This window comes from Mya arenaria, chromosome 5 (assembly GCF_026914265.1).
Source record: "Mya arenaria isolate MELC-2E11 chromosome 5, ASM2691426v1".
In the NCBI taxonomy this organism is placed as follows: domain Eukaryota; kingdom Metazoa; phylum Mollusca; class Bivalvia; order Myida; family Myidae; genus Mya; species Mya arenaria.
This window is the reverse complement of record NC_069126.1, coordinates 22,148,075-22,164,382: the sequence shown is the minus strand read 5'-3', so window position 1 is coordinate 22,164,382 and position 16,308 is coordinate 22,148,075. Positions and strand designations below refer to the sequence as shown.

Below are 16,308 nucleotides of genomic sequence, written 5' to 3'. Positions count from 1 at the left end.
TCATCCTTACAAGTCATCAGATGAAATTTGAGCAACAAACCTGAATCCTTATGTAACTATTTGCCTTTGAGACTTGCAATGTGAACTATTTATTTGAACAGACAATTTTACCAGTGCTGGGCTTTGGTTGGGACTCATGTTAATTTGACAACTTCCATCAAGTTTAAGATCAATGATATTTTGACCTTCTGTTCCCACAGGCAAACTATGGAGGCATCAAGGGGAAGCTACCCTCAGAGGCAGAGGTGGAGGTGGTTGCCCCAGAGACCGCGGAAAGGGGAGAGGACAGTGATGAGGAAGAGAGGGTCGGGGAGGATGAAGGGGAGGAGTTGAATAAAAGCGACGAGGAGGAGGCGCCGGAAATTGAGATGAACTGGAACATCATGCACTTCCTGCCCACTGCTGCAGCCTGTCAGACCAACTTTAATGTAAGTGTCAATTAGGAGTGTTTTATCAAGAAACCAAGGGGCTATATCCCATCTAGGAGATCTTCACCAGTTGTACCTCACTGAAGAAGATCTGTCCTAGGTACAAAATCCTTCCAAGGATCCTTGATGAGACAGCCCGCAGTAACGCATGTCAAGAGCAGATTTGTGCTTTGATAACAAACAATATGAAGATTATTATTTTTCTACTACACATAATGAATGTTAAGGCAATAGGGTGTGTAAGTTGTTTTCCACAGATCATTTTTCAATACTTATAAATCACCAAAGTCACTAGTTTCATGTATATTCCTATTACCAGATGATCATAGCAGGCTACATACTGTCTGTGTACAGCAACTTCCAGGAAGAGCAGCGGCGACTGACACCCGGTAACACACCGGTAAGACGTAGAAACACAAGCCAGTCCCAGAGTTACCTCCCTGACACAACAACTACGCCATCAAGTGTGTCTTTCACACAGAATCTGATCTCTGGGGATCTTGCTCAGCAGATGTTTGCGTGAGTGTTTATTATTTAATTTCTTAAATTGTATACTACATAATACATGTATGATATATATAAGACTTTGCAAAATTTAGAAGTAACCAAGGTTTAAAGAGGACCTGAGTTCTAAACTTGTAGTCATCATGTTATAATGTAGGTCTAGATTTGCCACAGTGGGTCAGAGCTATTTTGAATGATTTTGATAGAATTAAAATTATCAACATAATTTCGAGTTACATGTACATGATAGTAATATAATTAATTTCCAGTCTGACCCAGAAGATACATACTAAGCTGAGTGGTAATCGTACGAAGGGAGAACTAGCAGAGGAGTTTCCCCGACCTCCTGGCTCACATCTCGCCCTTCACAACCCTGCCCTGGAGTTTGTCAAGGCCATTTGCAAGGTCAATGTCATTGTGTAATCTTACTAATTTTAAAAGTTTCTAGTGTATGTAGGCATTTATAAATCTTTATTATCTTATGGGAAAATACTCACATCTCACCCAATATTAGCCAGCACTTTAGTGTGTCAAGGCTGTATGTGAGGTATTCTAGTTGACATGGTCTGGTTAATATTTTTTGTCATAAGACTCTTCTTTAAACATACTATGGACAAAAAAGGAATATGGTTATTTAAGTTGAATTTAAGGTATTTCCCCTGATAAATATTTGTACAACTGACAGCAATGTCTCCCAACAGTGGAATCACGCTTGTAGAAGATTACGACTTGAGATTTCAGAAAGTGTAGTAGGAGACACTTGGTCATTTTAGTCTTAAAGACAAAGAAGTGTCAAACCTACAGATGATCACAGTAAAATTGTGCAATTTCTTATTTCCTTCATCGTTATAGGTGCTATCACTGGATGCAAACATCAACCTACAAGTTAGCAAACTTCAGCGTGACCTTCTCAAGCTGATTGGTATTGGCGAGTTTGCCCCAGAGGCAGTCTTCCTCGATCCCTGTCTGTCGTATGTGCTCCCGGAGGTGATCTGTAAAGCGTGTAACCACATCCGTGACCTTGACTTGTGCAGGGACCCCTACCTTAGCCAGTCTGGACCAGGGTATGTTCTATTATCAGAGTAACGAGTGATTTGGGGAAACAGGCTTTTCAACCAGTTATACAAAAAATATTCACATTGCAATTTTGCATCCAAATAAGAACATTCAGGCCTTTTCAAACCTTCTAACATGTCTAAAGTCACAGCCTCAATTTGGCATTCATGGTTGCTGCTTGTCAATTATGTATATCTTGGGTGTTGAGTTTCAAGGGAGTCGAGCAGTTCAAATTAACAGTTTGTTATTTGATACAATTTTATATGTATTCAGGTTCAGGTGATTGCATATTCAAGAAATGCTAATTTTTAAGATAGGTGGTTACATGTTAAGTATTGTTTGGATTTTTAATGTGTCTAAAGTTTGACTCCTACAGAAAAAAAATCAACATTGTTAAGGAAAATGCTTACATCAAATATATCAACAGTTGTGAAACATGGGTATGTAATCCTTGTGTAATGTTTTGTTATGCATATTTGCACAGTGCCCAGTGGTCATGTATACAGTGTAAAGAAGAGTACGACCTTGAAGAGATAGAGCAGTCACTGATTGACTCCGTTCACAGGAAGTCCATGGCCTACGTCCTACAAGATCTCGAGTGTGCCAAGTGTAATCAGGTATTGGTCTCACATCAGTGATTTTTTTTTCGTGAAATTTACTGCCGAATAACGGCTGTTTCCCCTCGCTGAAAATCGTCCAATTTTCCCCAAAAATAGTCATATTTTCCCAAAAAAGGTATTCAATTCCCCTCAGAAATGAATAAAAAATAAAATTATGAATTGTCAGGGGTTTTTTTCAGCAATATTTATAGCCGGTATTCGGTCATGTTCCCAATGGCATAAAGTATCCTTTTTTCCCACTTTTGAATAAAAATTCCCAATCTGGAGTTCTAAAACTTCAAAAGAAAATAAGAATACAAGACGATGAAAATATAAACAAAACATTTATTACCTCTAAATGCAAGGGTCTATTCACAGAGGCATACAATGATGTAATATCTGGGTCATGGTGAAAGGTGGATTTTCATTGGTTTAACTATATTTTTTATCCAATCAGAGAGCATGTTAACAAATTAAGAGTTAAAAACATGTGTCATTGTTAACAAAAGGATTAATAATTCAAAACTGACAGTAAATTATTTGGTGCAGGAGGGGATTAGAATAACTAATAGACAATGCTGTTCTTTGTCATGCCTCACCTACATGTTTACATACATGACATTGACCTTCATTGCCAATATCGGAAAATGACAGAACTGAGAAGTGAAACTGAAAGTAGACAACTGGGTGAAATGACAAAGTATTTATCTATTATAATGATGGTGTATTTACTTTTTGATGAATGCCTAAGGAAACATGTTGATGAAATTTTACAAATTCATTCATTTGTTTTTTGATCAATTGCAAACAAGTCTGACTATTTGGAAATTGGAAAAAATATTGATATATTCATTCCATTCTCTCTATGAGTGTGAAACAGTCATCATTTTTAATAGACAGCAGGTTTTGTATCCAATTTAAGAGGAGGAAAAGCCCATTAAATTCTCTGAAATTTTTAAGAAATTGTTAATTAAAAAATTGATCATTTCAAAGTCAGTTAAAACAAGGGATTTAACAATGTAAGGTGTTAACAGAGTCAGTGCATATTACGATGAAAATACCAATGTTATTCATTATAGTATTATATAAATTAAATCCTTTGTTATTATTTATGAAGAATTTCCCAACATTGATAGGGATTGGCACAAAAATCATGTTTTACATGTTTTGATGATAGTAACTGTCATTAAAGAGAGTTGAAACAGTTTTAATAGGTTTCTTTGTTACTGGTTATTTTCAATGACCATTTTAATGTTCATTGTATTTTCCCAATTTTGGGAATTAACGTGCTTATTTTCCCAATTGTAAAGCCACAGGTGGTTTTGAAAATTTAAATAAAAATCACTGCACGTAATCCACACCACACTGGTTGTCATTCAGCCATTCATTTGACCAATAAACGTAATATATCTCGTCTATATATAATAGCACATGGTTGTATAATTGAATGGATTACTTTGACTACCTCGTTCAAACAACCTCTGACATGTGACAAGGTGGAACTAGACTCCCATTCGCGTCATATTGGTTGGCCAATTGCTAAAACATTGGCTTTCATTTTTTACCTGTTGAATAGCTGCAAAAAAACGATAATATTGAGTATGAGAAATAACAATTTTTACAATAAACTAATACTTCAATAATGATTTTGAATGCTTAAGTTACTTTTATCTGTGTTGTACATGTTTTTCTTCTGTGATTGTGAGAATTTGTAAAGGAATATGTCCATTACAAAGTACTGCTTTCATCTATGTATGTGTTTTTTCAAAGCAATGAAAATTCAAAACTTCTATCTTCTGGGACAAATATTGTATGCGCAGTAGATCAATGTTATGGTGAAGTTAATATATGTCTCATGTATTTCAGGTGAAGGATACAAACATGCGGACCTATTGTACGTGTGCGGGGGAGTTCAAGAACATCGCCACCCTGGATGACATGGGCAAACAGCTGCGCACATTCAGGGGCATAGCCAGGTAAGGGTTTTTCAGGCAGCATTGGCTTTTTAGCTTGTCTATTTTGCAGAGTTTTTTTCATACATGGTAAGAGCTACCCAAACTACACAAGTGGCAATATGAACATTTGTGGCAAGGACCATAACTCTGGCTAAAGTTTTTGATGAGTTTTATCTCATATTGGTTGAAGAGGGAATAGAAGGCAATCATTGGCATCCGTTTTCTGTGATTTTGATTATAAGTGTTTGTTTGAGTGTTGAAATTTCATCAGGTTAAATCATTTAAAGGCCTAGTTTAAGGAATGTTCGGCATGATAATCCCCTGCTGTGCGTCTCGTGCTAATTGCACTGGTGTCACAGTAAGGGCCAATTTCCTGTGTATTTGTTTCTTGGCTCAAGGCCAGTTTTAGGGTCCGTCTTTATAATGAACTCCCTGAAACTGCACAGCAGGATACTCAGATTTGAGACAATTAGGCAATAAGATTAAGATCAATAAAGGGAGGTTGTGTAAAGAATTGCCTGTTTTTGACAATAATCTGTTGGTATGACGTCTGATTTATGATGATACGGCCATGTGTTTTGCAACTTGGATCATTTCTTGGTGTATTTTTTGTTTTCATAGTACTGTTTTCCCCCCATTTCAGCCATTACAACATGGTCCTGCTCCAAGAGACGGTGGAATGGATCCTGAAACTCAACCCTCAGATTATCGACCATTGAGGGAAAGGATACGGTGAATCCACTGTGCTTATGTGACTTGTGTGTGAATTTGGCTTCCTGGACGGGTTTGGGATGACTATATATATATATTTATATGATATAGGTAGTTCTCGGAGGGAACTAGACTGTGAATCCATTGAACTTCTGCACAGTGGTTACTTACCTTCGTAAACAGCAATTCTTCCGTCAGCCTAATCACTAAAATATGAACAAAATCATCAAGATCAGCTTGTTAATTGGTCAGTTTAACAAAACTAGGACTATATTGTCTAAAATAGTTATAGCCAATGGTTGCATTGTCAAATTTATGAACTGGAAAATATCTGCCAGGCCATCTTGACAGATTCCCTTGTGTGTAAAATGTATTCCTGGTTACGAGATGCATGTCACTTGTGTTTATAGCAATTTGTTTTCCTGCTTATAAAACATACTGTACATGTATCTTGGGTGCTGATATTTATAATTATATATATAAATTTTTGAAGAAATTTTCCTGCACATTATAGGAAACTGGTGTTTGCTACTTGTTACAAATTATCCATTTCCATTGGATTAAGAGATGATTCTGAACTACACTTCGGCCAAAAATCTTAAGAAAGACGGCCCTGCCACAGTGATTGTTAATTACTGTAATATTACCACTCTCCGTCTTGTAGATTACATTAACGTAGTAGGCAAATTTCATGTTCCATAGAATTGTATATGTCTCGCTGAATAAACATTTACGGTAGGTATAACTGTAATGTCTCAACAAGTGCTAATATTTGATTTCTTCCAACAATCAATGTCGTAAATTCGTAATACATGTATATCAATAATATATTCATCATTATTAATGTGAACAGTGTCTTGCTATGATTTCGTTTACATAATGTACATATGTCTGTGATAAAATAAACTGTAAGATGAATACTTGATCTGTTGTTTACTTATATTTAGACAGAAAATTCTGAATTATTATGAGCTTTCTATATGCTGTGAACATTTTATATGTAAGAAAGTGAATAACCAGTCAATTGTGAAAATTGAGGAGAAAAATGGTAAATTGCCCATTGTGTATAAACTATGGGTCAGGTGTGATTGTCGGTCATGTTAGACTAAACAAATCTCGAAACAAATAAAAATGATTGACGACCTTCTACACAATCTTCATGAGTGTGTTTTCGTGTTATTTATGTCAACAACATTTTCGTACACCAGAGCGATGCTGCTATGCGTTAGATTTATCAGTATGTTGGAAGAAAAAATACACTTGGTGACACTGTAATGACCATGTGTTTAGCTGGAGTTAAGTAGTGGTCGAGTGTCCGATCAAGTTTAAATATGGGCAAAGATTCTAATTTCGTAAAATGCCTAGCATAAGCACTTCCTTCAAATTCTCCATGGCTCTCGATTGCTTCCATGAACTTCATTGCGCAACAATGTTTGACAATAGGCTTGTTGCCATTGTAACATGGGACCATATCACATTTTTGAGAAGGTTAAATGTACACACAAAGTACATGACTTGCCTAGTTGCTTCTGACACACAAAGTATATGACTTACCAGTTGCTTCTGACACACAGTCTATGACTTGCCCAGTCGCTTCTGACACTCAAAGTATATGACTTGCCTAGTTGCTTCTGACACTCAAAGTATACGACTTGCCTAGTTGCTTCTGACACACAAAGTACATGACTTGCCTAGTTGCTTCTGACACAAAGTATATAGATTGCCTTGTAGCTTTTGACAATACTCTTTTGTACTGTATTGTTAAAATAAAAGCTCGTTAATTACAAGAGAAGCTATGATTTTAACAATTAAAAAATAGTAGAGAACCATAAGCAATCATACCGAATGCTTAGTTCTAAGCAAAAATGTTTGAAATGTTAAGGCATATATTAATTACAGAAGTTATGTACATTTCAAATAGTTGGGACATATTACAAATCCGTAATCCTTCCGAAATAAACTAAATATAATGTAACGTATAAGCCCTGGTATGATGCTTTTTACCAGTCGACATAGCTTAAGGAAGCAGGTCATAGGAATTTTTCAAGATCATACAAGGACAATATTTATATTCGTTAGCAAAACTGTACCAAATGTCCAAAAGCTTGAGCATGTATGCTTCTAAAAAGGTTAGCTCGAAAGGTTATGCGAGGGAAGAAATGCAAAACTGCATAGAAGGTTCACTTTTCAAAATCGTGTAGTTAATGTCAAAACTTGGCCGGGAGTTTCAGAGAGCATTTTCAAAATCTCCGTCATAGCCACATCCGATCATATTAACGAACGATCATGGCTTAAAGGAATTTGGGTCACCAAAAGAAGATATCTGTGGAATTTCGTAAACATTTGTTCTTAGATTTTGGGGTAGAAACTATTTAAAAGTCTGTCCCTTTCGGTTTGCTTTGTCAACCACAGTTCTACTTGTATTGGAATAAATATAGCCACACTTGTGTAGGAAATAATGCCATAAACTTACCTGTGAATTAGAACTAGTTTCAGACTATATAAATCAATGTAACGAAGTCACGCCTCTAGCGGCCACGTTTTTAACGGATCAACTAGGCTAAAGCAATTTTGGAAGAGTGTCCATGTTGGGTTGTATTTTTATCAATACGATCGTATTTGACGGACTGAGTTTGTAAATATGAGATCGCGGTCAGGTCATGTTCGTTGGTCAACATATATGCAGGTCATTGTTAAGATTCACTTTAACAATGAAAGTGTTGAACTTTTTTGCTGCCAGTGCACTGTTTCAATCACATGGAAACTGCAATTTTCAGCCTTCCCTCGGGGTTTCCTTCAAGAACATATCCTTAAAATTAATTAAGTCTTATCCAGCCACAAATCGTAGTTGACAGTTTCAGCACTAACTAGTTTATCTAAAAGATGAATACTATTTTCGACACATTTTTTTGCAATAGTGTTTTGTTACTTGAACTTTTCAGGTTTATTTGGCAAAGAATGAAAATGGTGTTGAAGATTTTGTTATAAAGTATATAATTATATCCAAAACCATTCACCATCCTTGACTTATCTGCGACCTATACCCAAAACTAGGTTGAATGAATGTATAGTCATAACCTAGTGTCTTACACGAAACGCATCCGTAGATTTTATGCGTTTAAGAAGTCGTAGAACATTTGACGTTTAGAAAGTCATGATGTAGACCGTGTGGGGTCCCAAGGTTAGTAAGAAAGGCGTTGTTAACAATTCAGAAACCTCCACCCAACTTAATGAATGAAATACCGTGGCAATATGGGTCATGCTGAATCAAGATTTAGCATCTCGAACAACCTTATAACCTTCTGCACGTACAAATACAGTTGTCACCATATAATTATATTCATCAGATTTAATCAAAATATTTGTCTTGTATTCAATACTCTTTACAATTGGCAACATTCGTAGATCATCTAAAGGTCACGGACGTGCTGGATCGTAAGGACGAAGTGAGATGTACCCTCTCCGGAAGTTGCACTCGAATCGGCTGCAACACCAAGAGTTGTAATTGTTTTTTTCAATGTACGATCGCAATATATTTCACCGAGTGAGCACCAAAAGCTACATTTCAGTTACTTCTGGTTGAAGTATTGCGATTTTACATTGAAACAAACATTTTTTATTTCTATCTTTAGACTGAAAAGGATTTATAAGGGACACAAATCATTGTGGATTTCGGGAAAAAAACGCCTAATTGTATGCGGACATAACGTCATTTCGGAAATGACGTCTTTGAAATTGTTTCCCAGCTCTGTGCGCTCCGCGGTGGAGCTGGCTTAAGACAGTGAAACATAGTGTGTTTTTATTCAAGTTACTGACGAAATCTTTACAATCCACCGGAAAGCATATACTGATATACACTACTTGTTTCCAACATGGTTTATTGTCTCGAACAATCAGGCAGTGTTCATATCGTCAACCAATGAGATGGTTTGTTTTCTTTTGTCAGGATGCATAAAACTAGCTAAGCTAATGCCTTTTCTCATTATTCTTTTTTGCTGTAAGAATATCATAGTCAAGCATGATTTTTGAATTTCAATCATTTGTTAAAACATGTACACCATTTTCTGAACATATTTACTACGTATAATTGCAATATACTGTACCCTACTCGCAAATTGCCTTTTCGCAAAGCATTATTTGGGGATAATTATTATCAAAGAAATATAAAAAGAAATTTAAGATATTCGATGGTCTAAAAAAATTGACACAAGAACTATATAAAATAATTTAAAATGTTTTTGTCTGTTAGTACAAATCACTGTTTTCTTCAAGCTTACACATCGGAAGTATTGAAGTAGAATGCTCTTCAGACTTAGATTAAATCTCGTCCATTACACTTGATACATTCGCTGATTGACTAGTTGAGAAAACACACACTGCCCGTCAATCGAAGTTTGTCTAAACACAGTCTCGCTGAAAGTGGTAACCAGCTCCATTGTATTCCCAAGCGGACTCATCCACGTCCGTATTCACATGGCGGGACAGGTAACACTGTCTCCAGTCCGGAAAGTAGTCGAATGATCGACAAACGAATGCTTCCTCCGTAGAACAGCGCGTTGAACACTGTGCAAGCGATGTTTCGTTCAGGTGAAGATCGTTGTAACCGCGGATGATGCGATTCGGGGACGTCTGGTATGTGCTGCCGTATTCGTCACAGGATGGTACACACGTGCCTTCACCATGGCTGTAGCTTAGACCGAGATGGCACTGACACTTGTCAGCGCGACACTCGCTTTCCGGCGTGACGCACTCGCCACTGTCACTGGAGCAGGGCGTACCGATTCCACCGTACCTAAGTCCACCCATAGAGCTTATCTTAACGTGCGCTGTCTTGTTAGCTTTCTGGATACGGTTATCAAACGTGGTTAGTTGGTCTTCAATGTCTGTTTTGAGCTTAACAATGAAGGCATCGGTTGAAACCACCTTGTCAGCCATTTCATCAATCACCGCTGCCGTACTTTGTCTCAGTTTACCTTCTTTCTCTTTCCCAGCCATCACCTTTTGAATAATCGATGCAATTCTTCTCTCAAGATTTGCAAGCCTTCTTTCTAGCCCTTCGCTGCTTAGTTCATCGTCTTCATTACTGTCCGAATCTTCTTTGAGAGCGTTATTTATCATATTTGTTAGATTGTCCCTTGTACTATTAAACTGTATTTTCAAAATACCTTCAACTTCTGTCAGCTGGTCCGTTATACTTTGGAGACTCTTGATATCTTTTCTGAGTTTAAAATGACAATTCACCGAACCGATGATGACACAGTAAATCAAACAATTTAAAGCAAACATGTTTGCGATTTGTTGAAATGTCGACCGAATAGTTTATGATTGTATTGTTCAATTATATGTATAAATGTTCTAAAAAGAGGAAACCACATCTTATGTTTGTTGTTTAGTCGACATCCGGTCCTTGAGTGTTTTACATTAAATAGTATGTCACAAAATAAGAAGTTTTCTTTAACTGAACGAGGAACCCTTAAATATTCTAGCCGACTTCGTCTGGACGAAAGGAATATATTTTATTTCACCAACAGAGTGTGCTGGTGGAAACGTTTCATTTTTTTACTGGTGGAAACGTTTCATTTTTAATTTAATTGAAATGTTCAAAAAATACAGTTATAGCTGAAACCCATTTAGGTTTATAACAAGAAGCGAGCTTGTGCACAAATTAATACACCCGTTGTGATATTTGAATTATAATATATCAGTAACACGAGCAGTAAATGATGAGAGGACAACCTTGGTACGGTCAGTAAATGGTGGGGTAACCGCCATTGCACGATCAGTAAATGGTGGGGTTACTGCATTGGAACGGGCAGTTTATGGTGGGTAATCGCCTTGACACGGTCAGTAAATGATGGGGTAACCGCATTGGCACGGTCAGTAAACGGTGGGGTAACCGCATTGGCACGGGCAGTTAATAGTGGTAAAACCGCCTTGGCAGGTCAATAAATGGTGGGGTAACCGCCATTGCACGATCAGTATATGGTGGGGTAACCGCATTGGCACGGGCAGTTAATAGTGGGGTAACCGCCTTGGCACGGTCAGTAAATGATGGGGTAAACGCCTTGACACGGTCAGTAAAAGGTGGGGTAACCGCATTGACACGGTCATTTTACCCAAGATCGGAAACGGGTGATTCAAATTAGCTTACATATGATTTTTGAAAGGGACTATACAGCAGACTGGCACCAAAAAAAGTTTTTTTCTGTAATGAATCTCAGGACAATTATTTCATAAAATGTTTTACTCTTTGGTATCATAATTAAAAAAAAACACACAAAATGCTTAGAAAAAATCGAGGACCGTGTTCGAACCAGTGTCGCCAAAATTGCAATGCAGTGTTATCTCCACTGTGCTACGAAGTCTTACTCTAACCATTTTGAATATTTAAGCTAGATACCTTACTTGGTAATAACACGTGATATCATCGACTAGTCAATCACGCATAACAATGAATTTTACTAGGTATACATACCTAGTAGTCTTTCTTAATGGAAAACTACGAAAAAAATCAGAAAACTAAATTAATTGTAAACTATGTGGTACTTCAGTTAGTTAGTTTCAATGCATTGTACACATCGAAACCAAGTTTATGTCAGTATTCGACAATTTTCTTTTTCCCCGCTATTTCATCATAGGGTGCATAGTCCCTTCGATGGAGCTAAACTAAATTTAAAATAAATCAGATCCGCTTATTTATATTTCATTTAGACTTTTAGTGTTTCTTTGACATCAGACGATATAGTTTAATAATTTAATGTCTTCAAAGATTCTCTGCGCCATACCCGACGGCTGTCCACTAATCATCCATTGCCAAAATATCAGCCACCGTCAACTCTCTCACGTGCTGTGTTGAGATTATTTTCCTTCGTTTTCTTTCAATGAGTTGCTTTACCTCCAACGCATTAAATGAATCAAGTCCGAGGTTCTCAAGAGTCTGGGTTGAAGTCAGCTGGTCTTTTTGCAGACCTGTGAAATTTGTAGCAAACTAAATCAGCATGTCTCTTGGAAAACATGTTATAATGACACTACTTAACAAATATGAAATTAATGTTTTGATAATAAATAACGTCATATTTACGCATAAAATGATTTATTTAGATACTTGTTAGTTAAATACGTAAAGGTTCCTTATTTGTTTTAAGATCATATTATTATTCGATAGGTAAAGGAATAATGACTAAGAAGTGTTAATTTCAAAAGTGTCGTCTGATGCAATAATAAAATCACAAAACACCCGTTCAAAAACCAATACCTAGAATGTCAAAAATCCGTTCTGAGAAATTGTTTGCGGGATAGGTTCCTGCGTCTGCCTTCTCCGCATGCACAAAGCTGGACACCACAGGTTCTTGTTGCAGTAACAGTTGGCCCAGCACTTCCAAACATGAGGCAAAGGTTTGTGAGGTAGTGCCAGAAATCTCTTTGGTCTGTCCATTCAATCTCTTATGTGAAACTCCCACGCCTCCGACTAAACCATATTGAATGGCCAATGCTTATTGTTTACTTGTTTAACTTTTTTATTCCTCGAACTGTTAAATACTTACTTATATAAATATAGTTCTCGAAAAATATACAGGTCACTAACACAGACTACGTACATGCTTGAAAAATGTTTAAACTTATTTTATTACTCGAACAGTTAGACAATAACTTGTATAAAAATAGGTCTCGGACAATATACAGTCACTAAACCGGCATACGTACATGTACGCTTCACTGACAATTGCTAGCCTTTTATCGGTCTGAAACAAATGACATAAAAAGGTAGATCACCTGCAAGATTATCACGTCGTCTGTATTCAATAATTCTCTCCATAGCCGAGTTTGCAAAACTGTAGTTGGAGAGTCCTTCATATCCGAGCTTACTCATGAGCGTGGAAAATACAACAAAGTGGTCAACACATGGAAAGCATCGTCTTGTGACTTTGTCCAGATTCTTTGCTCCATCAACTTTGGGGTCACATACTTGTTTAAAGAACTCCGGTGTTTGGTCAAGAAACAAACCGTCTTTAAGTACCTGTAATAATAAAAATTAACCAGTGATCGATGCAAGCAATTGTATTAGCCTAAGAAGATTTTAGAGTTGTATAGCCATTAGATTAAGAAGCCATTTAACGAGGATGAGAGACTTACCAATGCCAAGTGGAAAACCCCGCCAAGCGGTACCGTCAGTTTATCAATGAGGTCTTCTGCTTCTGCTAGTTTCGAGACGTCATTAGCAGCAGTAACGACCTTAGTTCCTCGAACCTAAACAAGCAGTGTTCTCTTATAGATATTTTGGGCGACATATGAATTACGCAGAACATGTATCTTTTAACTTTCGTACAAATATTATTATAAAGCATTATAAAAACATTTCTTATAAAATGTTTTGGAAAGAAGTCGACATTAAATGGCAAACAATGAAGCCACTTTAATGTTTAAATCTTTGAATAATTGGACGTATTTTTGGCATTATTTGTTTCTCAAATACTCACCTCCATCTGTTGTAATTACCTCCTCTGGTAACCGGTTTGAACACCAGACCGGGAAGTCAAAACAAGATGACGGGCCCCTCTAATGGATAACCAGTCTGCCAATTCAAGTCCCATTCCTCCAAGACCACCGGCAACAATATACGATTTCAATGGATGAAAGAATGCCCTCGGTTGACATGGTATTTCTTCTTATCTTTCGATGTCATCCTTTATCTATCAAAGTTAACACGTACTATTATTTTCAGTAAAAATATTATCGTTTCAACGAAAAGTATATATCAAAACGTTTTGTAGACAAGTGCTATATCACTGTTGTATAATTCATTTCAAAGGCCTAGTTTAATCCTTCTATAAAGGACCCCCCCCCCCAAAAAAAAAAAAAAACAACAAAAAACAAAAAAACAACAACAACAACATCAACAAAAAACAACAACAACAACACAACAACAACAACAAAACACAACGACAAACAAACAAACAAAAATATGTGTATAATACACAACCTCTGTGTATTGATCTTAGTCCAATTGCCTAATTGTCTTATCAGATCTCCGATCTGAGTTACCTGCTGTGCAGTTTGGGAGGTTTTATTATAGAAATGGACTCTTAATGGCCTTGAGCCAATATACAAATACACAGGAAATTGGCCCCTACTGTGACATAAGTACAACTAACAGAAGATGCACAGTACGGGATTGTCATGCCAAACATTCCTTAAACTACGCCTTTAAATATCACATGAAACTTGTTTTTGGTTAAACATAACCCACACATATTCTTCTGTATTACACTTGTGTAATATATAACTCGCTCCACATGTTTGTAAACAATTTAATTGGAAACAACGATTGCTTTGTTCGGAATATTCCATCAAGTCTTACGTATATTTCTTGTTAAAAACAACAAAGGAAAACCTTGTATTTCATTTTGATTTCATGAAAAACATTCATAAAGCTTTCAGTATTTATCTGGAAATGACGTCAAGAGCATATCACAAAATTATGACGTCTTAAAACTATGTGAGAATCGCCATTTAAAAGAAAGCAACTGTTGTTAAAAATATATTGTTTATGAAGTGAATCTTACTCATTCATTGTACTTATAATCGTAATTAAACAATCGGGTATTATTTTGTTTTAAATCATTCGGGGGTAGTGCATTTCTGCAATGCATGTAGCGCGAACAATGGCAAGGCGTCGTCAGTTTGTCATATTTGGCTCATTTACAGCGCAGGTAGGACATTCTCGTTATTTATTTTTTTTCAGGAAAAATTTTTTCATAAAAAGAGTCTGGCAATCTTCATCAGGTAATACACAATATTGTTCAACTCGTCCATGAGTTGAGCCAAAGTTTCGCTTACTTACACATAATTTCCTGTACTCGTTAAATACAATTGACTCGTGACAGGATCTATTATATTGCTGTCAACAGTAGTACAGATTATGTATGTTGTTGTCAAAAATATTTACAGTAGACCTGTTTTAAAGATCAGTATCAGTAATGCTATGCAAATTATTTCGTCAATCCGATAGCCAAAATAACCTACAAACATGTCATAAATTAAACACAAAGATCGACCGCCAGGAGAGGAACTGAAATACAAGCAATTGTTCAGACCTGAAAGCTTTCCGATTTTTAAAGGAATGATTATGTTTCTGTGCAGTGTATTTTAAGGTTATGCGCCGAAAAGAGAATATTCACACAAATGTGAGTTTTATATCGTCTATGACTGATACTACCATCTTAAGCCCTGAATTCTTGTGAATATCTATGTAGTGTCCATTGCATAACTACATGAACGACCACGTTTTCGAGTGCGGGCATAGCTTTAGGCACTTAACATTTTGACATTTTTGATTTGTGCCCCTCACTCCGAACCGATTTTTTTTTTGTTTTAAGTGTTGGCAGTGGGTTTGGGGGGACTCCCACACGAACATTTTAATACGTTTAGATATAAAGTGAAACAACTTTTATTATTTGATACCTTAATCTTTCCGCTATGGTTACCGCTCATCATCAACCTGAAGGCTTCCTCTGCCTGTGCTGCTGGAAAGACATGTCTGTCTAACGGCCTAACGTTCAATGCCTTTCTGTACAAGTTTTTGCAACTGTTTACATACCAGCCCTCCCTTTTCATGTAGAAAGTCTAGATGAATGCCTAAGAAACGTGCGTTCTTAAGAAACAGTGATAGTCCTGTAAAACAGGCGTACGTTCCGAAACATTCGTTACCAAAACTATAACATCGCTTTACTTTCAATTATAAGTATTGGTCTTGGTAAAAGGCTCTTGAAATTTAAGGACTTATATGACTTAAAATGACTTACTCAATGACTTACTATCTCAATTTCGTAATGACAATAAATCGACACATTTAGCTTAAATCAGATTTTATCGTATGATTTTAATGCAATAACGTTTAGCTTGGTAAATTCGTACAATCTAGTTACCAAGTGGTTTGTCGATGATCAAATCAGACTTCCCTACTTCAAGAAAACACTCGTCAGGTGCAAGTACTCGTAAACTTGCTTCTTTCAGATCACCCGTCAGCGAGTTCAGTACTTTGTTAACTCCTATAAT

At 36.6% G+C, this 16,308-nt stretch overlaps 2 protein-coding genes across 2 annotated transcripts in view; one reads left to right on the top strand and one right to left on the bottom strand.

The window, feature by feature from the left end:
- LOC128234787 (DNA polymerase epsilon catalytic subunit A-like) overlaps positions 1-6,150 on the top strand; it is a 46,872-nt gene extending 40,722 nt beyond the window's left edge. Inside the window, exons 43-49 of the mRNA XM_052949304.1 lie at positions 201-428; positions 748-947; positions 1,202-1,337; positions 1,785-1,996; positions 2,473-2,605; positions 4,454-4,563; positions 5,186-6,150. Of these exons, the coding sequence (XP_052805264.1) occupies positions 201-428; positions 748-947; positions 1,202-1,337; positions 1,785-1,996; positions 2,473-2,605; positions 4,454-4,563; positions 5,186-5,261 (1,095 nt within the window). The 3' untranslated portion in view covers positions 5,262-6,150. The remainder of the gene's footprint in view (positions 1-200; positions 429-747; positions 948-1,201; positions 1,338-1,784; positions 1,997-2,472; positions 2,606-4,453; positions 4,564-5,185) is intronic.
- A 2,887-nt stretch (positions 6,151-9,037) lies between these two features.
- LOC128233711 (uncharacterized) lies at positions 9,038-10,585 on the bottom strand. Its single transcript, XM_052947524.1, has one exon. The coding sequence runs from the start codon at positions 10,537-10,539 to the stop codon at positions 9,652-9,654; it is 888 nt and encodes a 295-aa protein (XP_052803484.1). The 5' UTR covers positions 10,540-10,585; the 3' UTR covers positions 9,038-9,651.
- Between the last annotated feature and the right edge of the window lie 5,723 nt (positions 10,586-16,308).

Excerpts from the sequence above, each read along its gene's own strand:
- LOC128233711 (XM_052947524.1), bottom strand. The coding sequence starts at position 10,539 with ATGTTTGCTTTAAATTGTTTGATTTACTGTGTCATCATCGGTTCGGTG.